This window comes from Panthera leo, chromosome C1, assembly GCF_018350215.1.
Source record: "Panthera leo isolate Ple1 chromosome C1, P.leo_Ple1_pat1.1, whole genome shotgun sequence".
Taxonomy (NCBI): domain Eukaryota; kingdom Metazoa; phylum Chordata; class Mammalia; order Carnivora; family Felidae; genus Panthera; species Panthera leo.
In genome coordinates, this window is record NC_056686.1 from 24,696,913 (window position 1) to 24,723,174 (window position 26,262).

Sequence of the window (26,262 nt, forward strand, 5' to 3'; positions counted from 1 at the left end):
ACTTAATCATATTAAAAGAACTGAAAAATTATTTTTTATTAATATATTTTAAGATAATAAACTCATTGCACGTTAACAGAAATAATGTGTTTTTACTAAAAATAATTTTTGGAGGAGGCACCTGGGTGGCTCAGTCAGTTAAGTATTCGTCTCTTGATTTCAGTTCAGGTCATGATTATTATATATTAAATGTTCATATACAGTTGAATCTATTTCTAAAGTGTTGTTTTCTCTTCTATTTTTAGTGTGTCTATACAGGGAAGAATGCTATACCCTTTTAATTATAGTGACCTTATAATATGCTTTTACATCTACTAAGGCCAGCAGTCTGTCATGTACACCATTGCACCCATTCCCCATTTTTTTCTTCACTACTTGTTGCTTATTTGTTCTTCCAAGTTAACTTTATAATGAAAATTTAAGCTCCAGGAAAAATTCTGATGATATTTTCATTGGAATTATGTAAAATGTATACGTTAACTTGGTTAAGGATTTCGGCTCAAGTCATGACCTCATGGTTCATGAGTTGGAGGCCCGCGTCAGGCTCTGCGCCGACAGCATGGAGCCTGCTTGGGATTCTCTGTCTGTCTGCCTGTCTGTCTGTATCTCTCTCTCTGCCCCCACTCTCAAAATACACATTTTTAAAAAATGCAGTAAGGGTGCTTGGGTGGCTCAGTTGGTTAAGTGTCCGACTTCGGCTCAGGTCATGATCTCACGATTTGTGGGTTTGAGCCCTGCCTCGGGCTCTGTGCTGACGGCTCAGAGCCTGGAGCCTTCTTCAAATTCTGTGTCTCCCTCTCTCTCTCTCTGCCCCTTCCCCACACAGTCTTTCTCTGTCTCTGTCTCTCAAAAATAAATAAACATTTCAAAAATAAATAAATAAAAATAACTTTCTTAAAAAAGTAACCTCTACATGGGGTTTCAACTCATGACCCTGAGATCAAGAGTTGCAGGCTCCACTGACTGAGCCAGCTAGGTGCCTCTAAAAATGACTTTTTGAAAATGAAACCAAAAATTTTGGGAAAGGAATGGCATTGATTTACATTTTACAAATCTCTTTTAATGCCTGGCTAAACAGAAGACTGCTAGATCCTCACTTGTGGTTCTGCACTCTAAATCATGTCGTACAGCCTCTTGAGAACTCCACAGTACACTTTTTAAAAAATGTTTATTTATTTTGAGAGAGAGTGCACACACGCACGAGAGAGAGCAGAGGAGGGGCAAACAGAGAATCCCCTGATAGGGGCTCCAACTCACCACCTAAGATCATGACCTGAGCCAAAATCAAGAGCTGGACGCTCAGCTGACTGAGCCACCTTACACAGGCACCCTACGCAGTGGAAATGCGAGTGGAAAAGACAATAACATCTTAGTGTTATTATGAAAATCATTCTGACCTCGTTAAGCCTCAGAAGGGTATTGAGGGACTCCCAGGGATTCTTAGACACACTTTGAGAGCTGTGATTCCGTTGTTGACAATATGCATCTTTGACTTATCAGTCCATCTTCAAAATAATCCACCACTTAACACATAAAGCCCTAATAACAATATACTTCCAAATCTCCAGTCTGTTTTTTTATGCAATTGTTTTTATATACTGTACATATATATATACATATATATATATATATATATATTTAACTCTTCACATTATTTTTCCTTTTTTTTTTTTTTAATGTTTATTTATTTTTGAGAGAGCGTGAGCAGGGGGACAGGGAGAGAGAGGGGGACTGAGGATCCAAAGCAGGCTCTGCGCTGACAGCAGCCAGCCTGATGTGGGGCTTGAACTCTTGAACCGTGAGATCATGACTTGAGCCGAAGTTGGATGTTCAACCGACTGAGCCACCCAGGTGCCCCAACACATTATTTTTATTTTAAACAGTTATTTTTGAAAGACTTTTTTAAATGAGAAAAAGTCTTTTCTATTTACTCACATACTGACTGTTTTCAGTGCTCTTGATTCTTTTCCATCTGTTACTTTCCTTTTTCCTGATGAACTTTTAGTTTCTTGTAGTGTAGGTCTGCTGGTGAGGAAGTCTCTTTGCTTTTGTTTATTTACAGAGTGTTTTGCCTTCATTTTAAACTTTTTATTTTGAAAAGTTACAGACTCAGAGACTCACAAGAAGTTTCAAGGTGCACCTCAGTGGTTTCCCTTCTTGGGAATCAAGATTCTGAGCAGTCTGAAAACAGTTGTTTCATATATTTTGCCCAGTTTCTAGTTGGCTCACAGTAGGAGGTAAGCCCATTCATCATGCCTAGAAGTCTCTGCTTTGATTTTTCCTGGAGATCACAAGCAGCAATGGTTATGTAAATTCTGATTTTGCATTTGGCATTACTGTCAAGGACATTCCTATATCACTTAGTATCCCCTACCTAACACATCACTTCAAAAATGAGTTATATAATACATAATATATAATAATTCCTATTTCTTTCTTTTGCTTTTTGCCCTGTCTGCAAGGAAATCAGTCAAGATTTGCAGTAGATCATCTCAGTTTTGTTGACCTAGAGGTGACATATTTGCATTCTTGTTTTTCACTAATGTCTTTTTCCTTTTTATTCCTATTTTATTAATGTACTTATAAAAGCAGTAGCCTGCACCCATATAGCACATTTTGTTCTTTTCCTCTTCATTCCCTTTCCTGTATTAGGTTTTTTTTTTTTCTTATTGCAAGGAATAGAGACCTTGTGATTGCCTTTAAGTAATTGGAGTTTAAGGATTTACAGGAGAAGATGAAGATTAGACACTCAACAATATAGCCAGTTCTCATAGGAGAAAGAATCAGCCATAGATCCAGGCCCCATGTCCCCCAGAAACAGGTGCCTTTGTTCCGTGTCCAGGTTTTCCTTGCTGACTCAGTGATTCTCATACTTCTCTTTCTCTGTGACCAGTGCTTCTATTAGCTGTCTCACGTGTCTGTTCTCTCCTGGAGCCCTGCCTGTGTGTTCTCTCTCATTTTCATTACTAAAGCTCGCACTCACATTCCAAAGGAGAGTGTCTGACTGATTTACTTAAAGACCTATTGGTGCCAGGCCAGCTCTTTAGGTCCTTAGCCAGCTGAGAGATTCTCTGTTCTTGGGTCATGTGCCACACTGAATTAAACAGGGTCATGTATAAGGTGTGAATCTAAGATTTCAGGAGGGCCATCAGCATAGCAAGCACTCAGCATCTTCCATTCCTCCTCCTTTCTAACAATTGATTGACCTAACTTACTAAGGACAGGTATTAGACTGGACTTCCACCAAAACTAGTCATCGATATATTTATAGATTAAGGTTTAGACGGACTGTTTATCTAATTCCCAAAATGTTAGGGTTTTTTCCTCTTACTTTCATTCTTAGATGAATTTCATTCTTAGGCACAAAACAAAGGACAGTCTTCACCACCTTTTAGCCACAACTTAAAATAAACCCATGGTACTGATTGTTGGTCCAAGAAAGCCCATCTGTTAGAGACTGTGAAGAGAAAATTCAAACATTTCCATTCTTGTTAGCATCTCTAAATTTGGAAGAAGAGATAGAAGCTATAAGCTGAAATAAGGTTCTTTGGATTATTAGCTCCACCTGGGTTTGAATCCTGGCTCTCCCATTTACTAGATGATAGATGAGTATCTTTTCTAGGCTTCAGTTTAATCACGAATAAAATGGAGATCATGGTATTTGCCCCATGTGGTGGTTAGGATTAGATGATAGGGTACATGCAAAGCTGTTAGCAAAGTGCCTGGCACATAATAAATGCTTGATAAATGTAGTTTTCATTATCTCTAGATCATTAAGTCTTATTAATAATTAATGTTCCCATAGTCCATCAGTAAGTTCTTAGTGCTAAGGAAAACTAACATTTGTTGGTGCATGAGCTGAGACCTGATTATGGAGCCCTTGTTTACTTACCACTGTGTGAGGTAATGAGTATGCAACTACACATTGTGGTAGGATTCTTGCTTTCTAATCCCCAGTGTGAAATGTCAGTCCCAGAAAAAATTGTAAGGAAACTCAACTCGATGGTATTAAATTGTTATTCAGGCTGTTACTAACTGTGTGACCTTGGGAAAATTACTTCTCTGTGTCTCAGTTCCTTCATCTGTGAAATGGGGAAAATACCTCATAGGATTATTATAAGGAACAAATGAGTTAATATATGTAAAGCTTGGGGCACCTGGGTGGCTCAGTTGGTTAGGTGTCCAACCTTGGCCCAGGTCATGAGCTCATGATCTCGTGGTTCATGAGTTTGAGCCTCGGGTTGGGCTCTGTGCTGACAGCTCAGAGCCTGGAGCCTGCTTCAGATTCTGTGTCTCCCTCTCTCTCTCTGCCCCTGCCCTGCTCACGCTCTGTGTCTCTCTCTCTCTCTCAAAAATAAGAAACATCAAAAAAAATTAAAAAAAAAAAAAAAATATATATATATATATATATATATTAAGCTCATAGGACAATGTCCAATAACATGGTGAGTGCTATATGTAAGTTGCTACTGCTAGATTTTGACTCCTAGCAGTTTAATACTTGAAGCCTTGAGCTTAATCGACCAATTTTTCCTCCTTTTAGTTTAAAGTGAATAGGTGTTTTGGTTTTTTTGTAATGTTTATTTATTTTTGAGAGAGAGAGAGCAAGTGCGTGCATGTGTGTGAGGGGCAAAGAGAGAGGGAGACAGAGGATCCAAAGTGGGCTCCTCCATGCTGGCAGCAGAGAGCCTGATGCAGGACTCGCACCCACGAACCATGAGATCATGACCTGAGCCACCCAGGTACCCCAAAAGTAAATGGGTTTCTTCATAGGAGGCTTATAGCATATCTTTAGCCTCCGTCATCAGGATAGTTTTATAGGCTGTAGCTGGTAAGAGATGAGTGAACTGAAGGACATGGTCCACAGATAATCTTGTTCCATTTTGAGATTGGACGCCACAATACCCATATCTTGCCAGCCATCCTTTGATGATACTTTGGCAGGAAAAACATATCTTGAAATTCTTCAAAGCTGATTTTTCCCCTCACAGAGACATTTTTTTTGCCGGCCTAGAAGGATGGGGTGCTGGGATGTGACAGTGGGATATGGGAAAGGCAATTTGAATTGAGACCTTTGATTTTAGTTTAACATCCAGCAGGCAAGGGATTTTCTAATCTAAAGCTACTTCCCTTCTTAAAGGAGAAACTCTTTTCTGGTTTATATTTCCTTCTCAAGAAGTGAGATTCATATGTTTTCTTCCCATATTAGTGAGATTGAACATCTTTTCATTATGTTTACTGATCACTTGTATTACTTTGGTGAATTGCCTATTTATGTCCTTTGACCTCTTTCATTATGAGGAGATTACTTCTGTAGAATAAGGGCATTAAAACTTTGCCATATGTGTTTCAGAGATATTTTTCATTTTGTCAGTTGTCTTCTTTTACCCTTGGTTGTACTTTTTAATTTTAACTGCACAGAAGCTTGTGATGAATCTATAAATTTTTCCTGAAAAGTATCATCTCATTATGGTTAGAGAATTTCTGCTGAGTGCTATAACACATATCTGAGTTTATGTGTAGACTGATCCACTTAATAAACATTTTTCCTTACAGAGAGGTGATTGATTGTCCCATGATTTGAAGAGTCTTTGCAAACTAACATAGGCCTGTGGCTGTAACACCTTAATAACAATAGTTACCACTTACAGCTTTGTGCCAGGCAATATGCTAAGTTTTTATGTGCTGTATTCCTAACATTCAACTTCATGCTACATATTACTGTCCATATTTCATAAATGGGTCAAGTGGGCCTAGAAGTGAAATGATTTGTTCAGGGTCTTAGAACTAGGTAGTGGCTGGATTGGAATTTTAATTTAAGTCTGCCTAACTTCAAAGTATATACTTTCTCTACATAGCTTGGCTTCTTGAGGCTTCAAATAAATTAGATTCATCCTAAAAGTTAAGTAAATATCTTTTATCAGAACTTGAAAAGATGGGCTGTAGCTTAGTTAAACTGCTTCCGGTTTCTGAGAGCACAATGAAGGCAATGAGAAGTATGTAAACTGGCCGAAAGAAAAGTCTGTACCGTCTAGGGCAGTGGTTTTCAAAGAGTGGTTCCCAGGCCAGCAGCCTCAGCATCACTTAGGCCTTTATTAGAAATACAAATTCTCAGGTCCCACTCCAGACCTACAGAAGCAGAAAGTCTGGGGTTGGGCCCAGCTATCAGTTTTATAATACTTCTGGCTGATTATGATGCATGTTAAAATTTGAGAACCACTGGTCAAGGGAAATTATTTTATTGTCTCTAATCATAATTTCTGCTTTTGTGAGCTTCCCCTAAGTGCAAAATTAGCATTATCAGAAAAGCATAGAGTCAAACAGGAGCCAGTTTTGAGATCGGTTTAATGAGCATTTAAAGCAAGTCCACCTCACCAAGCCACAGTTTCCCATCTCCAAAGTGATGTTTTAAAAAAACTTTTTTAATGTTTATTTGTTTGTGAGACAGAGAGACAGAGCACGAGTGGGGGAGGGGCAGAGAGAGAGAGGGAGACACAGAATTCGAAGCAGGCTCCAGGCTCTGACTGTCAGCACAGAGCCCGACACGGAGCTCAAACTCGTGAACCATGAGATCATGACCTGAGCTGAAGTCGGACGCTTAACCGACTGAGCTACCCAGGTTCCACCTCCAAAGTGATGTTTTAGTAACATCTATCTCCATAAGATAGTATGTAAAGCGCATAGGACCTTGCCAGTCTCCCAGATGGTTGAGAAATTGCCTCCAGCAATTTTTCTTGTTTAGCAAAAAGGCCCCACCTGCCTTCTATTCTCAACTTCTTTCTTTTTTTTTAATTTTTTTTCTCCAGCTTTTTTTCAATATATGAAATTTATTGTCAAATTGGTTTCCATAATTAATTTATTTTTGAGAGAAACAGAGCATGAGCGGGGGAGAGGTGGAGAGAGGGAGAGAGAAAGAATCCCAAGCAGGCTCTGCACTATCAGCACAGAGCCCGATGTGGGGCTTGAACTCACAAACCATGAATGAGATCATGACCTGAGCCAAGAGTCAAACACTTAACCGACTAGGCCACCCAGGTGCCCCAACTTCTCTCGTTTCTTGAATGTATTTTGCTGTCTTGTATCTCTGAGCCTTTGTATTAGCTATTTCTCTTGGACACCCCCACCTCTACCCCTGTCTGCCTCACTAACTTCTAGAGATCCTTTTGATCCCTGCTTGTAGTTTACTTCTGGAGAGGGCTTGCTCAAACCTCCACCCTCCAGTCTCTGTGCTCACATAGCAGCCTGTGTTTCTCCTGTCACTGCACGTATCACAAATTTTGGAATTGCCTGTCTCCTTATATAAACTTAATTGAGGGCAGGTAGTGTCTTGTCTACTACCATATTCTAGGAACCAGTAAAGTTCCTCACACACTATAGGAGCTGATAAATGTTGAATGAACGAATGGTGGCTGTCATTATTGCCGCTGCTGCATCGTCATCGTCATCATCACCATCATCGTCGTCGTCATCATCACCACCACCATCTGAGAGCGAGCTTCCCTCTCTGGCTTATAGTTTTTGTGCTGACTGCTTGTGATAATCGTAGATAGTATTAGGATCAGTGCCTGTTTTTTCTTTCCCTGAAAGCACGGGCTTTGACCTAGACTGATATGGTAGTTCATTGAGCTGCTTCCTAACCACGATCCCTCTGTGTCACAGGTGCCTTGGGGGAACTGTACGCCTTGATGGATCAAGTTCATCATGTGCCAAACCCAAAATGGCAGCATCCTTCGGACCTCACCATGCGGTGAGTGGGTGATGAGGAGGAGGGGGAAAACGGTAGAATTTGGCCACGGGAGGAATGCGGTGGGGAATTGGGTGTAATTGTATAATTCCAGAGGTAGAAAAGAAGCGGTAGAGTATAGTGGAGTAAGAACTGGACTGAAATCCAGGAAACGCGGGGTCGGGTACTAGCTTTGCAGTTTATAACCAGATGTATGATTCTGACCAAGTCACTCCATTCCTCTGGTCCTCACATCAGTAAAACTAGTATGTTGGACTAATTGACGTCCAAGGGTCTTTCTGTTCTGAAATCTTCTGGATTCTTGATGCAGGGTGGTTTTACACATCGATTCAGTGACTTTGATTCAGTTACAGAAACTTTGGAGTCATCTTTGACTTTCTCACCCCATATTCAGTCCATTAGCAAATCCTGTAAGTATATCCAAAACTTGACCATTTCTCATCATTTTCACTTGGACTGTTGCAGGTCTTCTAAATGGTCTCCCTGCTTCTGCCCTTGCCCATCTACTATTCTCAACTCGGCAGCCAAAGAAATTCAGATTCTCTGCTCAAAACTTTCCATCTCACATTTCCCACCCTCACAGTCCACTATAAAGACCATGGCCTGACATGGTTAGCTCACCAACCTCATCTCCTACTACTCTTCCCCTTGCTCATTCTGTTCTAGTCACACTGGCTCCCTTGCTATTTTTCTAATATGTCACACGTGTTCCCACCCCAGGGCCTTTATGCTCAGCGTTTCCTCTCTAGTTGCCAAAATGATAGCAAATCTCAGAAAGACAGGGCAGTGTAATGGTTATCAGATGAACTCTGGAGACAGGTATGAATTCAGATCCAGGCTCTTGTACTTACTCCACTTTATGACCTTGGGCAAGTTATTTAACCTGAGACTCAGTTTCCTTACCTGTACAAAATATTAATGAGAGGGCTTTTCTGGCAGGATTGTTATCAGCATTAAATGAGGTGAGGTATTTACAGAATTCAGCAAGTACTTGCATATAGGGCCAGATAAATGTCGTAAGATGTTATCATTATTTTCAGTTCTGGCTGCTCATAATCACCTGTGGAGATGTCTAAAAATACAGATGTCCAGGCCCTGACTCAAGGGATTCTAAATCATTAAGTCAGGGGTTGGGGTGGGGGTGTGGTGCAAGAATCTCAACCTTTAAAAAGCTTCCCAGGTGGTTGTTAGGAAGAGCTGGGGTTGAGAATGAGCTCAGATTATCACACAGGGTCTTTTTCAGAAGTACAGCCTAAAGGACTGGGGGTGAGTAAAGGAGAATCTCAAGAAACTTTGAGTCCGTGCTATTAATTATTCAGTCTCCAAACTTGCAATGTGATGCTCACATGATGACTTACCTTCTCTGGGAATTTTATTCTAATTTTAACTGCTGAGTCCTGAGCAACCTTGAGCTGTGTCAGACAGTGAGGTCCTGTTGGAGGTACAGGCATGATGCAGTGAAATACAGATCCTGTTCTAAATGTTTCCTGAGGGAGAGAATTTTTTTTTGCCTACTTGAGTGTTATTATACATTATGTATTAGGTTTTCTTAACATTTGTGTATGTGGCATATATCACCATAATACCTATGTGGCAATTTGGCTTTGGGAGTTGGAAGGAAATAGCACTTACATTGTGACTTTCATATAAATAAAATAGTACAAAGTTTCTAAAATTGTGAGGATTGAAATGTAAAATTAGTATCTGCTATCCAAAAGTAAAGATACTCTTCAAATAGTTGCCTAGGCCATTTTTGGTGTACAAATAGCCATTCCAGCCGAAACACTCAGTTTTCCTGTTTTTATTTTCCCTTTCTCCTGATAGAAACTACGCTCGGTTCCGACAGAAACCTCTGCAAAGATACAGTCTGACTCAGTGGGTTGACAGGAACATGCGAAGCCACCATCGGTTCCAGCGTCTCCCAGATTTCCCACCGAGTCCATTTGTCTCACCCCATCAGCAGTGAAGGTCTCTATCCAGGGTCCTGTTCCAGGTCCTGTTCGGAGCAGCAGCTCATCTTCTGCTCTTTTGTGCTTTGTAGATTTTGAATTTTATTTTTCACAAGATTTTTATTTAAAGAACTTGCCACCTTTTGGAAATTCCCGTTGCTGACTTGAAATTTTTTTGTATAACGTCCTTCTTGTTTGTCTGTGCGCATGCGTTTAAGCACTGTTAAGTTTTTATTTTTTTTTTTATTTAAATTGAAGGTGACCACTAATTGAAAGCCAGCATCAAGCCAGAATCCCTAGGCTCAGGCAAAGCACCCACCTCTGCACAGAGGTGAAGTCTACTTCTTGTGCCCAAAAGAAATCATCTTCTAATCTCCTGTAAGGAAGAGATTACCAGGCTGCAAGCCAGCATTAATTACTGCTAATGACTTATAAGTGGATATAAGTCACTTTTAACAACCCCTCTTACTTTTTTATTTGAATCTCTGAATACCTGTCAGTATTTTAAAGTCGGTAATCCAGCACATCTGAAGTAGGACGGAGCAGGACAAAAATCCTGTGGAAGGGACAAATTAAAAGTGTATATCTTCTCTCTTTTTTGTACTTACTAGCCTCCTTTATTTATTTATTTTCTTTGCCCCCTGCCCCCATTCTTCATTAAATTTGTTTTGCACAATAGGTTTACAAATGTTACACATCTCAACTCTGACAGAAGACTGCTGACTAACCCTTGTTGATTTGTGGTCTTGAGACTGATTGTCTTCTCTTCTTTTCTCAAGGATTTGCCTTCTTTCTCCCCAGTGACCACTATGCTCCTTAAGTTCTGTTGGTGTGCTCCTGTATCCTGTTAGACATAGACATGCCTCTTAAGAGCAGCCTCCCTGCTCTCTTTATCAAAGAGCTTCCCACCCAGAGGCTTCACTCTAGGACAGGCCAGCAAACCAGTCCTACTGAGGTGTGAGTTGGTTTTCAGTTTCATCTGCTCAACCCCAACTTCAAGTGTGAGTTGATGTGTTAGTCAGTGAGTCCATCATCCTGTGGGAGAGACTCTGGAGAGGCACTCTGTTGTCTCCATGAGTAGTTAACAAGAGGTGCCTTTAGCTTCCGGATGTTACCATCTCGTTTGGTCAGACCTCTGATACACAGCTTGACAAAACTGATAATGTGGGTCTAATGAGTTGTGATTAAGCCTGTGCACGAAAGCATTACCTGACCTTCAGCTTTGGTATTCTACCTTAAGTGGACAGACTTTGTGCAGCCTAATGGATGTCAAGGAGTTCGTCATTCTTTCTATACAGCCAGCTCTAGACATCTTTGGGGAGATTTTGCAGTCCGGCATTCACGCTGCTGTTCGCGCTCTGTGGAGGCTGGGCGTAGTCGCTGTGGCGCAGCCTGTGGTACCAGGCTAGCTGCCTCCTTCTGCTTTTGTTGTTCCATCGGCCCATCTCTGCACTCATCTTAAACAGCCTACCCGGCTTTAGAAAATGATTTGGGAAAAGTTCAGTCATTCAAGCCACCAGTAACCTTAGATGGGTGCCACTAAGTGTTTACTGTTTTTATCCAGGTGAGGAGTCTCTTCCTTGGACATTTGGTTTAGATTCTGGAACCAGATGCAAAGAAGTTCTGTTCAGAGCCAAGAGTCAAAATCGATTTCAGTTGGCATAATGGACATTCACTCAATCAGTCACTTCTCCAGATTTCCCTAAATTAGCATGATGGAGTGAGACGAGCAGACATCCACCTTTGGAACCACAGCATAATAAAAATTAATTGTAGCTGGAGTAACTAGCACTGTGGCTGTCTGGTTCTCCACAGTCGGCCCAAGGAGTGAAGGGACAGCATTTCGCTTAGGCTCATGTTCCTGCACTCCTGGTACAAGAGGGTGTAAGCCTGAATGTGTAATGGCAGCCTTGCCTTTGCCAAATCAAATGAGTGACGGGTTAACTAGAAAATGTGACAATCACATTTCCTCTTTGCTCAAATAATTCTGTTTTTCCAAAGCTTTAGCAGCTTAATTAAATCTGTTGGACTGGGGGAGGAGAGAACTGTTCTTTAGCGGTTAACATGGTATTCTTTAAGAAGAAAAAAACAAAGCCAAAGAAACTCATTATCAGGCATGTTTGCCTTAAAGATGGTGGTGGGTAAAATCTGGAGTTTTAATCTGTATTTAAAGCTGCATATCTCCTATGTGGTGCTGGCCTCTCAGACTAGTATTTGGTGATGAGTTCTTGCTGTATTGTTTTATTGGAGTGACGGTTATGTGCATTTAACTGCCTACCTAGCTTTCTTCGTTCATGATGGCCTTCTCACCACAGGGGTCTTGACAAAGAGTAAAAATGTGCTGTTTACATAGTTTACTTTTAAGAGCCTGAAATAACCTGTAGTTTTGCATCTAACACAGGCCTGATTTACTTGAGTTGTCGGGATCAATTATGAAACTGAAGTTTGGTGCCTCCTCTTTATCATGTTTTTTCCCTTGTAGCAGTTGTGTTTAATGTCATTAAAAAGAAATAAAAGTTCTTGTCGTGGCATATGTACTGTAGCCGTCTGTTGCAGGCTTTGAAGGAGGGTTCCTTCCTCTTTTGCGTGGGTAGGTTAGTGGGGTCTGGGCGGGGGTGGCAGTTAGTAGATTGTGGTACTGGGGAGGCGAGGGTGCGTGCTCCCTATTCTTTTGAGGGTAAATTACAGTGTTGAGAAAGGCGTTCCAGCAGTTCAGAAATGTTGAAATTGATTGGGATCTGCAGCTACATATAGTGCATGTCAGGAGCCTGACATAGAGAAAGCCTGAAATATCACTGTGCTGTTTTTGCAGAGGGGGAGACGGCTCAGCCCCATCACACAAGCGCTGCCTTACAGTCCTTCCCACAGCTATATGGTTGACCTCTATATCAGTCTCTCCCGAGCCATTGCTGATTAAGGAGGACGCTGAGCCATCCCAGGACATTCTCCCTTTAAAAGGGATGTGGGAAACCAGAATTGATCATACAGAATTGATGGTTGTTCTTAATCCAGCTTCTCCAGAAACTGCTCCTGGAACTTGGATGAAGGTGGCATTAAGCGTGGGTAGTTGTGGGAGACACGACATTCCTTCGATCCCTTTTGTGAGCCTAAGCTTCTTAGACTTGCCCCAGGAGACAGGATGAAGGCAGTAATAGCTTGTCACCTATATTAGCCAATGCTTTTAAAATCTCCCCTCATGCTGAGGAAATAAGTAGCAACATGTTGGGATAGGCTCTCTGTCCTGCTGTTAGCGTAAGTTTTGTCTAGTGGATATTGTATAGTCCAGGCAAAAGCTTCAATATAAATTTGCTAAACACTCAGCTGTTTGATACATATCCATTTTGTTTCTGTCAGGTGGAGATCCCTTGTCCAGGGAGTTGCTTATTTCCTTTTTAGCACCGTGTCACTGCAGACATCAAAGGTTTCAGAGACGAGGCTGCATTCTCTGAAGTGATGATGTCCTTTACCCTTAGTTCATGTTATGTTATAGGAAATTGAGGGGGAGGAGAAATGGACCTTCTCTCAAAGGAATGGGGTCATTCTCTAGCCTATTTTGAGCTTTTACAGGAAGAAAAAAAACCCAACCACCTAAAACTAGAAAGCAGAGTTCCCTGCTTTTCTCAGTGTTGTCCTGCTTTTCTCAGAGCAAACAATTCCTAAGCTGGTTCTAGGGAATGCTTGCTTTGTATGTCAGGGCACCTGTCAGGAAAAAAATTTCCACTTGTCACAGGAAGTATCAGCTGGTCAGCAGTGGAATTCCTTAATGAACAAGCTCCTGCCTTGTCAGTCCTCTCCACCTGTCCTGTCCGATGACAACTGGAACATGCCACAGACAGAAAACCAGACCTTCCCCAGCACCCACTGAGAAGGGGGTGGGATGTGATCTCTTGGGGACAAGCTTTAACACACTCCACTTGGTAGTCCTGAATCACTATCGTTCTCATTAAGGAACTATTGGTATAGGAGGAGCTCCTTCAACTTAGCTTCCAATGACGCTTTGAGGGTTTGGGAACATTGTACTGATGGAGCTTGGTGCGGCTGGAGCGGGGCCGGGGCCGTGTCCCATTTATGGAAGCAATTCGTTCTTGGAGGCCACTTAAAAGCGAAATCCAAAAACTGTCAAATAGGTTTAAAGAGGGTGAGAAATAACAGCAGTCTGAAACATCACGTGACTGGAGTGGTGCAATATTACATATTTTTGTAAAAGGGCTGAATTAGCTTACCATGGATTCTAGAGGCGGCCACCCTGAAAAGCCTGGGTTGAAGGGACAGGGTCAGAAAGAGCAAAGGACTCCTGCCCCACAGAAACACTCATGGTCCTTCCTCTCCCAGACCCTGGGGCTTCCCTCTTCTTGTTCTTACCCTTTTTGTTTTTGACACATAAGGAAACCACCCCCCAGAGAAGTAACTGGCCTGAGAGGTCACGTGGTGACAAGGCAGGTTCTCTGCCCTCCGTCCAGCATTGTCCAACATTCTCCCACAGGCCCTGCGTGGCCTACGGGTCAGGTCTCCGTCTGCAAGAACTTGCTTACATCCGTCCCAAGCTGTGACGAATCTGCGGATCTAAGTGTGGTGAAGAGGGGACCCCAGCCCAAGTCATAGCTGTAGGTTTACCGTGCAATGACGGCTGGTCAGTCGTAGAACGTGGGGTTTTTAGGGAGGTAACTAAAGAGAATGGGGTAAATTTTTCTAAACCAGAAGTGTCCAATCCTCTCCCCTCCCCCTCAGACCCTCAGCCGAAGTACTGCAGGCCCTGCTAAATTCCCCTTAGCAGTGCCTTCCTGACCATTGACAGCAATCTGTATTTACCTGATGCCGACTTAGGGGCTTCTCCACCACAAGGAACTAGACAGGTACACAGGACCCAGGCCTTGGCAGGTACCTGTCTCTCAGGTTGGGGTTAGAGTTCTGAGTGCTAATAGATTTCCACTTTCCCACCCAGCCTTCAAGACCTGTCTTCCTCCTCTTGGAACCTTCCAGAACGTCTACCCTAAGTCCTGCTCACCTGACATTTTCTCTCCAAGCTCTTGCTGGCTCTGGACAAAAAGTATCTGAGGTGTCCCATTTACCAGTTTGCTCATTGGCTAATGGCATCATGACTCCACCTTTCAGCCTGCTGTTTGGGCTCATCGTGATGTTCCTTGGACAGCCCCAAACAGCAAGCTGGGAATACTGCGCTGCAGTAGGCCGCTTCCGCAGCTCCTCTCCGCTCCCCTCCTCACCCTGGGGAGAAACAAGAACCACATTCCTTCGGGTCGGGGAAAACACCCAGCGCTGCCCAGAGGGGAAAACCCTTTGTTTTAAAAACTGAGCACCAGCCTGCATACCTAGGCGATGAGGCAGCCCGAGCCTGGATTTGGGGGCCTCAGTAATGGGATGATGGAGCAGCTATTTTCTCCTCCTACACGTGCACCCCCATCTGTTCGAGATTTCCCTTCCAACTCCAGCTTGGCTGGCAGGCATGTCCCTAAGAAGCTGCAGGCCAAAATGGAGAGAGAGAGAACCGACTCCCTCCTCCACACATCCTGACTTGCTGCCAATTGCCAGAAAAAGAGGGCAACATTTGGGCATTTACCAGAAGACAAGGATGTGCCTTTTCATTTGTCTTTTATTTTACATTTAAAAAGAGGTTATTGCTCTAACTGAATCAGAGGTAAGGACCTCTCCCCTAAGCAGCCTTGGCCTTGCAGTCCCATTCAGCAGGGATGGAAGTCACAAGACAATGAGTGGAGCCTCATGCCCTCCCATGAGGAAGCCCTTAGTATTGCTGACATCTGCCTTTCACCCTGTCTCTCCTCCCTCCCTGTGCTGCCACACCAGGGCGAAGCAGAGCAGTGGCTGGCCTAGCCACGAGAGCTCTTATAGACCGGATGGTGGGGCCGGTCTTTGGGTGATGGCTTTCAGCTCTCTGGCTTGGGGGCCACTGCTCTTACCATTCAGTTCAGCAGGTATTCACTGAGCGCCTACTGTGTGCCAGGCTTGTGCTAGGTGTGGTCCTCCCACATGCCCGTCCTTAGCCACCAATGGAAGACGCAGAGGCCCATCTCTTCCCACGCAGGCATTCAGCGGCTGTAACTTGCAGTCCTAGGGAAGAGTCTGCCTTCCCCTGTCAAGCACCATTTTTGTTTTGTTTTGTTTTGTTTGCCAGAAAGGGGCAGTGGAGAGAGAGACCTGTCACCTCACACCACTCAGGCTCTAGGGAAGGACATGAGGACCCTGGGTAGCTTTCACAGAACCCTGGATGAGATGGCAAGATATGGAGACCCCAGAGGCCAGGGCTGCTCTGTCTGTGGTAAATGGCTCAGGCCTGCCTTCTAGCAGCTTCCATTCCAGAGCGGGTGATTTAGCAGCCCCCAGGATGTCCCATGTGGACACACCTTTTCAGTCATGTAAGCCAACATTGTCACAATTCCAAGACTCTTCCTAAAGAAATGGGGCCAGTACCGTCCAGGTCTCTTTCCTACCTTGTCTTCTTAAGACTGCAGACTAATTATGTTAAGGGTCAAAATAAAGGCCAAAGAAGACAGAGGCTGCGGGCAACCAGCTTGGGGAATTCCTCTGCCCTCTGGAGTGAAGCCCTTCCGTCACATTTTCCAAAGAGACAAAACATAACATCTTACACACTCGCAAAGTTGTGCATCACACCGCAAGTCCTTGATGGCTGGATCCAGGAAAGGCTTGCTGGCAGCCGTGCTCCTGCCCTGTGGCTTTCCTGAAGGCTCTCAGTCTGAAAGACACAGCTGAAGTCAGTCTAGGTGCTTGTCATCTCCCGGGAGCTCTGTGCATTGTCTCAAAGAGGAAGCCAGTCCAGAAGAGGCGAGGAGGCAGAAAGAAGGCTGTGTCTCATGCAGCTTTGCCTTTTCCAGAATGGGGCCAGGCCTTTTAGTTTTGTGGCTTATTTTTTGCAGATTTTGGGTTCACAGTTCGGTTTCCTTCAGCAGACTAGGATGGGGAAGAGTGCCAACGGTGCGGCCGGCTGTGCCTCCCCCCATCCGCAGTCCTCCCCGTCCGGGTGCCCATGGACCCGGGGACAGCAGAGAAGAAAAATGAAATCCTTTTCCCTGCAGACGGGCAGTCATGCTTCGATGATGTTCACCGAGGGCTTGTTTGGAAACTGGGAGGAAAAAAATGAGAGAAGCAGCCAGGGCTAATTGAATAGACTTCTTGCAAGGTTGGAACTAGAGAGAGGACACGAGAAGGAAGGGCTGCAGCCTAAAAGCCAGGCTCTCGTCCCGCGGTGAAGGAAAGGAGTGGCCCTGCCCGCGTGCCTCGTCTCTCTGCCTTCTTAAACCCAGCCTTCGGCCTCACTCGCTTAGTGGCCAAGACTGGGTGCTGGGCCCTCGGCCCCAGGCCCCCTGTCCACCCCCGGCAGGGCCATCCCGCCGGCCGTTTCTCGCGCATCCTGCGGACCTGCCTCTGAGCGCAGCCTCAGCCACTGACATTGTTGAGGTGCTTCTGGAGATGGGGGTTAAAAAGAGGCTTCAGGAAAACGCGGCAGAAAGAGAGAAGCCAAGAGAGAGGACAGTAAGCCAGGGGGTGTGAGGAGATGGAGGGAGGAGATGTGGAGAGGGCCAGATGTTTGTTGGATAATCATCGTCAGAACCATGACATCTCTCACTTCTCCACCGTCTCTTCTGAGCTGCTCAGAGCGAGCACTGAAAAGGTTCTCATATCTGTTTTGCAGAAGAGGAAACGAAGGTACAAAGAGGTGAAGTGCCTGGTCAAGGTCACACAGCACAGCAGGAGCAGAAATGGGCCTAGAACCCCCTATTTGCGTGGTCCCACACCAACCGAGAAATCTGCCCTCCCCGGTCACCGCATCTGTTTAACCCCGCTGGTCCCTGGAGAAGGTCCAAAATCGATGTGCTATGTCCCGTGTGTCACCCAGGCAGCGGCCAAGAGTGGCCCTACCCAGCTGCAGCCACACTGGGACCCGAGCTGAGCCCAGGGGCCGCCCACCCAGGTCCGAGACTCCCTCTCACCTTGCTGCGCAGAAGACCTCCGCCCTGGTGCTCTGGTGTGCTGGTTTCCGACGCACTCTTGGTCTTCTCCTTGTTGTTATTGGGTTCGTTGTCCTTGATAATGTCATACTGGCGGCAGAAGAGGGCGATGACGCCTGGGAGGGAGGCAAGAGAGAGCAGTGAGAGGCCAGAGCTCGAGGCCCGCCTGTCCGCTTCATTCCCGCTGGCATCTGCTGGGCCCCTGTTAGATACTGAGCTCCAGATGGCCTCTCCCCTGCACCACTGCACCTGTCCCCCACTAAGCCAACCCCTTTGCTGCGGCTGGGCTGATCTTCCTACGACACTCATCTGATCCCACCTTCCCCGCATTCAACCTCGGACAGCTCCCTTTTCCCCTTAGGGGAAATAGAAACCGTAACATTCGCTGAGCACGTGCCAGGCCCCATGCAGTCTGCACTGACTCGGCCAATGCCACCGTCCTCACAGCGCTGGGAGGGTACCTGTAATTACCCTCCCCAGGTTACCAGTGAGGACGCCGATGCAGAGCGCCTCAGCACCTACTCCAGGTCCTGCGGTGGCGGAGCCGGGATGCGCACTCCAGGGCCTGCGCTCTGCTAGATGTTCATTGTTAGCAAACGAATAAGACATGAACGTCATAGTTTTTGAAAGTCAGATACTATTAAGGCAGCCAACTCCAGTGCTGGTAGGTGTCTTCTCCATTTTTACCTCTGTGCTTTATTTATAGTGCTATTTCTTGATCTGTTTTAGATACTACCTTTTGACTTTCCACCATGGTAGATACCCCGCTTCCTTCCCCACGATCCTAACAGAATCACATCACAATCTTGGGTTAGTTCACCATGTTTATATTGTTACGGTTATCTAAATACTGTCTGTGCCCAGTCTAATAACACACCATAAACCTCTTTTGTAAAATCCTTTGTGTTTTTTGGTCCTTTTTCTACAAGTGCCTGTTTTTTGTTTTTTTAAGTTCTTATTTATTTTGAGAGAGAGAGAGAGAGAGAGAGAGAGAGAGATAGCTCAAACAGGGGAGGGGGCAAAGAGAGAAGGAGAGAAAATCCCAAGCAGGCTCCAAGCTGTCCGCGCAGAGCCCAACATAGGGCTCTGATCTCATGAACTGAGAGATCGTGACCTGACCCGGAATCAAGAGTCAGACACTTAACTGACTGAACCACCCAGGTGCCCTACAAGCACCTGTTTTTTGATGTGCCTACAGAACATTTTTTCCAAACACTTCTCGATACAGCCTGTCCTCTCAACCACCATGCTAATGCAGATTTGGCATGGTGTTCGAGTCCCTCAAAACAGACTCCAGCCTACTTTACAGCCTCACCGTCCTTTACTGTCCCCTTTCTACCTTCTCTCTTGGGTCACAGCTGCACTGAGCCAGACTGAACTCAATTTGTTTCTTCTACACACTGTCATCAGAACACTGTTCCTTTTATTGGCTGCCTGGTGAACTCCTATTCATCCTTCAAAGCTCAATCCCCATGTTTCCTCCTCTCTGTGTTCTTCCCGATTTCTACTCCTAGCCCCAGAATTAATTCCCTCTCCTCTGCCCTCATGTGATGGCACTCATCACACTGAATCACAGTTAAGTATGGGCCTCCCAGACCCGGTTCCTTGCAAGCCCAGGGCTCTCCTTAGTCACGACTATAGTACTACTATCTGGAATGGGATGGCCGTTCAGAAAATGCTGGTTGAGTTAAGTACAAAGATGACGTTTGTTCTTTATCCTCAGGTAGCTCACAGACAATTGGGAAAAGGGAGAGACATGAGCCCAACTACCTCATCTAAGAAAAGCTAAAGAGAGGGAAAAGCAGTGCATTGTGGGAACAAGATGCAAGATGGCCATTCTAATGGATGGACTGGAGACCCAGCAACCCAGAAGGAGGCATGGCTGCTGCAGCCAAGGCCAGAAGGCAAAGGGGCTGTGGATGCGTCCACCCCAGGAGCCTGAACTACTCCTGAGGGAGGGAAGGCCAAGTGCTCCAAGGCAGCTCTCAATCTACTAAGTTTTTTTGTGAGAGGTCATATCTGGCCCCCAGAGCAAGACTTTGAGGCTTCTCATGTTATCTCTCAGCTGCCTCCAAGCCCCCACCCTTCGCTCCTGTGAGAAAAGGGGTCTGGCCAGGGGCCTTCATTCCCCAGAAGTCGAGTGAATTAGAGCTTGGAGGCAGACTCACCGGCCCACATGAACAGGACCACCACGATGATCAGCACCTCGCCGGTTCGCAGCTGTTGGCTCCTCCCCATCTCCTTCATGGTCACCTCATCTGTGGGGAGGGGGACACCAGGTCTGAGGCTCCGTTCATTCCCAGCCACCCCTCTAGGGCCAGGCCCAAGACCTTAAGTGCTTATTTCTATAGGTGCCCAGATATCTAACAAAAAGAGATTTGGGAACATGCCGATGGCTCCTTGGGGCAGCAGCAACAGGGCCTTGACCCAAAGCTGAGAGGCTATATCCTCATTGTTTGGGGACTAAGGTGACCTCCTCTCTCAGGTACTGCTTTACTAGGCAGCAGGGTGTGGGCAGTGGGGGAGGAAACGGGGTTGGCGCTTTCCTCAAGCCTCACCCCGCACCCCCCCCCCCAACAGTGCCCTGGGCCTGCCTTTGTTCTTGGCCGCCATCTTCTCAGCCTCACGAGGGGTCTTGAAGAGCACTGGCTCGCTGGCTGGGCTCTGGCCCTGAATGGAGATGGCCTGCACGTGCACAATGTACTCGGTGTCCTCCTCCAGGTCCCAGAGGGCGCACGAGCGGGTGGTGGTGTTCACCTCCTGGATGAAGCGCAGCATCCGCACGTCCTTCTTCTGCCAAGGAAAATGCCAGGCCCGCTGCTGTCAGCGCCCCGTCACCGACCCCACTCTGCCCACCTCTCTGGCGGTGACATGGGCTCACCCAGCTACCATGCTTTTATAAATAAAGCCTTTATACACATAAGCTTCCTCCCCGATCCCCTCACCTCCGCAGGGAGCTATCGTTATCTCTGTTTCCAGATAAGGAGACTGGGTGCTGAGAGGTTACAGAAGTTGCCCAAGACCATCTCCCCAGTGAGAACTTGAACCGGGCCCCAAACCTCGGTCTTATGTTTAAGATCAAAACCAGGCTCTTGATTCCCAGATTCCAGTCAAAGGCCCCTGAGCCCTCCTTACTGATCCGTTCCCTGCTGGGGTCCCCATTCCAAGCCATATGTGCAATTCTTCTGCCTGTCCCTCTTGCTCCTTGTTCCTTTCTATTTCTGCACCCCCCCATCCCCTGCTACTATCTTGATGTGTTCTTCCCTCCCAGACCCTCAAGGGTTACCTGCTGAGAGATGGCAAATCCGATGACAACCTCATCCTCCAGGACGTCCCAGCTCACCACTGCAGAGTTGGCCTTAAGGTGCCTGACAGTGACATTCACTGGGGCCGAGGGGCTGTCTGGGGGTGGGGAGGCACCTGAGCCTGAGCACCCCCTGCTGTGGGGCCCAGGCCCACTGTCTCATAAGTGGAAACCTGGGGAAGGCCACACAGTGGGGAAGGAAGAAAGCAAGGCCTCCATGGGGCTGGCACATCTCAGTTCATCAGTGGTTGAAGAGCCAGGCCTGAGAGGCTCCTCATGTCCAGGATGGGAGTCCCCAGTGATCACACTGGCCCGATCAGCAGTCCAAGTTAGAACTGACGGGCCTGGGCTAGGGCCAGATCTAACGGAGGAGTGGAAAGAGGTGGGGGGGGGGGCGCTGGTAGGGCGGGAGGAGGCATAGGTGGCCAGGGTTGCAGGTGCTGAAAGTTAGTCTGATGAAAAGCAGTCAAAAGGACTCCCAGTCCAGTGCTCTTTCTATAATACCACATTGTCAAGTGACCTTGAGGGAAGGAGAAAGACCCAGAGGTCGAGAAGAGCCAGGCCAGGGTGAGCCCTGGGTTGGGACTGAGGATCACAAGAAGAACCCCCAGTATTGTAGTGACCCAGGATCCAGACAGAACGAAGCCCGGGGAGGGGTCTATCTAGGTGAGCCTCTTCTCCACACTCTGCCAGCCTCGAGAGGCAGGTAGGGAGGTGGCAGGGGAAGACGGGGTCACGCAGAGCACGTTCTCTCAGGGGAGAGTCAAGAGTACGGGTGGGTCAAGTCTTCTGGATATGGGAAAAGGGTGAGAGGGGGTCAGTCAAGAAGGGAGAGTGACAGGATGGTGGAGGTCAGGGAAGGAAGAACCTCTCTAGGAGAGGGGCCGTGAGTCACACAGCCTCTCTGTCTCCCAAGGGGCAAGTGCTGCAAGGGGGACACCTGGCCCTGACCAGCACCCTTCACCCCACAGAGGGGTGGACCTGAGGCCCAAGGGGCTGGGCCTGGGGCGACAAAGCCAAAGTGGAGATAGAGACAGAGGGACACAGACAGGTGGCGGCAGACACAGAACCAGAAAACAGACAAGTGGGCTATCAGAGACAGACGTAGAGAGGAAGCAGAGAGAGAGAGAGAGAAAGCACTGAGCCACAGAGAGATGGGTAGAGGGACAGATGAGCGAGGCGCCAGAAGCCAAAGGGACAGATACAGAGCCTGGGGAGAGCCTGGGCTGGGTTAGGATGAGGCCGGCACACGGGGCAGGCCAGACAGTGACTGCAGTAGGCTCAGGGGTCCATCCCACCCACCCAGAGCCCTAGGGTGCCAGTCCCCATCCCCCTCACACATGCTCACGCAAACTGGGACCTCATCCTGCTCCGACCTGCAGAGTTGTCCTGCAGGGCTTTGGGGACAGGGAGGGAGGCCCAAGGTTGGGGGACTGGTGTCCTCGGCTGCTCCCCGGGCCAGAGAAGGGAGCTCAGCTCAGGCACCTGAGGCAAAGGCCTGGGGTCAGGGCAATGGGATGAGGGGACCGGGGAATCACAAGACCCTAGACCCCAAAGACCCCAGGGCTGGGGTGGTGGGCGGGGGTTGGGGGGGGCAGGGGCTGGAGGACGGGCCTGGGGGTCAAGAGGTGGGGAAGAGGCCGGGGGCAGGGAGGCAGGAAGGGCCCCGAGGACTCCCGCCCGCCCGCCCCGCGCCGAGCCCCCCGCCCGGGCCCCCTTACCCGCCTGCACCAGCGCGAGGCAGACGCAGCCCAGCCACAGGCGGAGCGCGGCGCGGGGCGGCCCGGGGCGCATGGCGGCTCGTCCGGCCGGCCGGCCCGGGGCGGCGCAGGGGGACGCGGCTCCGGCGCCCAGCGGCCGCTGGCGCTCGCGCTGCGGCCCGCGGCCCGCCCGGCCCGGCCGCCCCGCGCCGCCCCGCGCCGCCTGCATGTCGGCTCCGCGGACAGCGACTCCCGCGCGGCGGCGGCGGCGGCGGCGGCGGCGGCCGCGTCCACGTCGGGCGCCCGGGGGGCGGGGCGCCCCCGCTGCGGGGAGAGGCGCGGGGCGGGGTGAGGGCGGAGGGCGCCCCCACGCCCGCCCCCTCCCGGCCCGCCGGCTGCGCGGGACTCCCACCGCTCGCCCGCGCGCAGCCCCTGTCCCCCTCCCCCACCCCCCCAGCACACGGCCCGACCTGGCCCCTGCCCTGCCCTTCCCCAGGGAGAGGGAGGACGCGCGCCCCGAGACGCATATCGGTGCCCGCCACCCCCGCCGTGGCCCGCCCTCCCTCGGCCTGGGGGTCCCCATCCCTCACCCCAGACCGGAGGCCTCGCAGGCCTGGACAGACGTGAGCCGAGGGGAGTGTCACAACAGGGACTGGGGGGCCTAGAGTGCCTAGTAGGCGCTGGGGTGCATTCAGTAGGTGCTCAGCGTTTCACCGTGGCGGAGAAGAGGGTGCTCCGACTCACTGGGGACCTAGCTCTGTGACCCCGGCCGGCCAGTCTTTCCCCCTTCTTTGGACCTCCATTTTTGATCTCCACGAGAGTAACAGCCCGCACCTACTAGGTGCCAGACACTGTGCCGAGGGCTTGACTTGCGCGATGCCCCTTGCTTCTCACTGAACCCCTTAAGGAGTTCTCTGCGGCCCCCGTTTTGCACAGGAGACTGCAGCTCAGAGGGGTCACTTGACTTGCCCCAGGACTCACAGCAGAGCCAGAATTTGAACACAGGCTGATCTGACTCCCACACGTGCGCTTGACTCGATTGTCTCCCCACCCGGAGTGAACTCACCCACCCTACCATCCCTGAGATCCTACAACTTGCCTGTGCTAGCTACTCCCCAGCCAGAGAACAATCTGGAACAATCTCTTCCCAAGAGCGGGTGAGGGAAAAGTAGCTCCAGCCCCCTCCCCCACCATTCTAGCCTGGCTGAGTGCTGTGAGCAGTGAGTGAGCTAATGACTCTAAAGTGCAGGGGGCTTTGGAGACTTGGCAAGTAACCACAGTTAATAAAGGGCATGGATGGCTCCTTCCTCACCACCCTGGGGACACCCATATGTCTCCCGCTCTCTTCTGCCCAATCCACCCCTTCTCTTTTCCTGAAGAGGCAGAGAGCTGCCTTTGCCCTGCACCTGCTACCCTCTCCCTATCAAGGGGACCTCTGGAACAGCAGGCCTCGAGGGAAGCCCCCCACCTTGTGGCACTCTCCACCCTGAGTCCCAATCAGAGAAACAAGGTTGAGGAGGGCGGCATAGACCAAGACCCTAGGCCCCTCGACATGGAGGGGGTCCCACATCTCCAAATGAGTCTCTCTCCACCACTCTGAAATTCCACCACTGGGGGCATTCCTTTGGGTCTTAAAGACCTTCTGGTTTTCCCCCAGGCTCCAGGGGAAGAGCTAATCCTTTTTTGAAAAGGGCCACTTTGCAAAGTTATCCCACAGAAGGTCTTCAAAATCTCCCTCCGCCCACCATTTTACATTGACAAACTGAGGTCCAGAGATGGAAAGAGCTCCCCGAAATTCACACAGTGGGTCAGGAGGAGCAATGGAACTTTCCTCTCCTAATGCCCACCCCAGGACTCCTTGCTGACCCTCAAGTTTCTGTGGGTCACTAGGATAGGAGGGGGCTCGGGGATTCTTACTGAGAGCGAACTGAACTGGCCAGCCCATCAGTACCGCCAGACTTGCTCTGCTTGGCAGACTGAAACCCCCCAGCCCCATCTGCTTCCTCAGCCACATACCTTGCACTGGGGTGAGCTTCAGTTGGGACCTCCACCTGTTTGGGGCAGGAGCCAAGGAACCAAAGCACCTCTATCTCCTTTCTCCTCTCTTCTCTCCTCTCTCTCCCCCCAGCAGCTGCTTCTGCCCCACCCCGCCTGGCGCCGCCCCACCAGCTGCAGCTTGGCCCCTGGGGACCCCCCTCACCCACCAGGCAGGAAAAGACAACCCGGGGCCTGCAGGAGCAGCTGGAGTCTCCTTAGGCCTCATCGCAGGAGCCAGCAGGAAGGAGAGGGGTCAGTTAGAGGTCACAGAGTTTTCTCCTGTCCCTGATGGGGAGAAAAGGCGAGAAGGGAGAGGGTCCTGGTGGGGTCTGGAGTCCAGTCTAGCGCAGCGGGAGGCGGGGGGTGGGGGTGGGGGGTGGGGGGTGTCTCAGCGCCACCTGCTGGCCTCTCCAGGTATAACCCCGGGTAGATGTAGGGCACTGGGAGGGGGGTGATGGCTGTGTCTAAGGGTTTCAGAGGGAGGGGGAAAGTGGTTGGAGGAGAGCGTGAAAGGCAGGGAGGATTTGGAGAGTCGTGCCTGTGGAGGTGCAGCCTTCCCAGGCCCCATGATGCATGGGGTGCTTGGGCATTACCAGATTCAGGGAAAAGTCTTGATGTCTGGAGTGGAAGCAGGGTAGGGGGTGCGAAGAGTTGGGAAGATTTAGAGCCCCCCCCCCCCCCGGCGCTCTTGAGAGGGGCCCCAGGACCAATGATTTATGGGCACTATCTATACCACCATCTCTTAGCACAGGGCTAGGTGCAGTAAGCACTCAATAAATGTTTGTTGAATTTGTGGGATAAAATTGTTCTCTTAACATATATCTAATGAGCACCTATTATGTACCAGGCTCTGTGCAACATTCTGTAAATACAGCATTGAAAGTATGAATGAATGCATGAGTGAGAATCTGGGTGGGGATTGAAGGATAAGCCTCTGTCCTCCCAGGCCGCACTGGTCTCCATTTGGAGGACTCCACAGACATGTCCTAAAGGGCTGGCTAATCATGAGGACTTGGACCCTCCTGAGTGTCCAGAGCTGCCCAGAGTCCTAGCACCTCACCCAGACTGCAGGTGCCCAGCCCAGACCCGCAGGCAATCACTTAGAATGGGAAGGCTCCTCTTCACAGCCTAGAATGGTCATGGCCCTAAGGGATCTCCCTAGATACACACACCCCAAATCACAATCAGAAGGAATCAGAAGGGCAGGAGATGACTTTGGGTACACAAATAATCAAGCACCTACCAAGAACTTGGCTTTTTGTTCACGTTATTCTGAGTTTTAGGCTGGCACATGTTACTAGCTCCCGTTCCAGATCAGGAAGCTGAGGCTCAGAGAGGTGTGAGCACCTGCCGTGGGTCACACAGCCAGTGAATTAGGGAGTCTGCTACCTCCTCCCTTCACCCCTGGGGGCCCCTCAGGGCAGGAATCCTGGCCCAGGGTTCACTAAAGGACACACATTTTCCTTCCCTGGAGGGCCTGAGGGGGCTTGCTGCTCACAGAGGCAGTTGCTAAGCCCAGGCCCAAGAT

General features: G+C 48.6%; 2 protein-coding genes across 9 annotated transcripts in view; one reads left to right on the top strand and one right to left on the bottom strand.

The window, feature by feature from the left end:
- The window catches only part of LOC122228798 (S100P binding protein), a 35,622-nt gene extending 25,339 nt beyond the window's left edge, over positions 1-10,283 (top strand). For all 6 annotated transcript variants that reach the window (XM_042954137.1, XM_042954135.1, XM_042954134.1 and 3 more), the window contains 2 exons: positions 7,660-7,747; positions 9,569-10,283. In XM_042954137.1, coding sequence (XP_042810071.1) covers positions 7,660-7,747; positions 9,569-9,710 — 230 coding nt within the window. In that variant the 3' untranslated portion in view covers positions 9,711-10,283. The remainder of the gene's footprint in view (positions 1-7,659; positions 7,748-9,568) is intronic.
- Positions 10,284-15,242: 4,959 nt separating this feature from the next.
- FNDC5 (fibronectin type III domain containing 5) lies at positions 15,243-22,791 on the bottom strand. Of its 3 annotated transcripts, none has more exons than XM_042952965.1 (6): positions 22,336-22,511; positions 20,980-21,095; positions 20,288-20,486; positions 19,862-19,951; positions 17,676-17,809; positions 15,243-17,366 (listed from the first exon to the last, which is right to left on the bottom strand). In XM_042952965.1, the coding sequence occupies exons 1-6, from the start codon at positions 22,337-22,339 to the stop codon at positions 17,361-17,363; spliced, it is 549 nt and encodes a 182-aa protein (XP_042808899.1). In that variant the 5' UTR covers positions 22,340-22,511; the 3' UTR covers positions 15,243-17,360. The 3 variants fall into 3 exon arrangements, with proteins under 3 accessions (XP_042808899.1, XP_042808897.1, XP_042808898.1); XM_042952963.1 differs by lacking the exon at positions 22,336-22,511 and adding an exon at positions 22,719-22,791 and having other exon boundaries at positions 15,265-16,807; XM_042952964.1 differs by having other exon boundaries at positions 15,265-16,807.
- Positions 22,792-26,262: the final 3,471 nt, after the last annotated feature.

Bases quoted from the DNA above. Each gene is read 5' to 3' on its own strand.
- FNDC5 (XM_042952963.1), bottom strand. From the start codon at position 22,791: ATGCGCCCCGGGCCGCCCCGCGCCGCGCTCCGCCTGTGGCTGGGCTGC. The intron at 21,096-22,718 runs GTAAGGGGGCCC...CCCCACCCCCAG, and splicing joins CCTCGCGCTGGTGCAGGCGG to ACAGCCCCTCGGCCCCAGTG. The intron at 16,808-17,675 runs GTGAGAGGGAGT...TTTTCCTCCCAG, and splicing joins GAGGTCTTCTGCGCAGCAAG to TTTCCAAACAAGCCCTCGGT.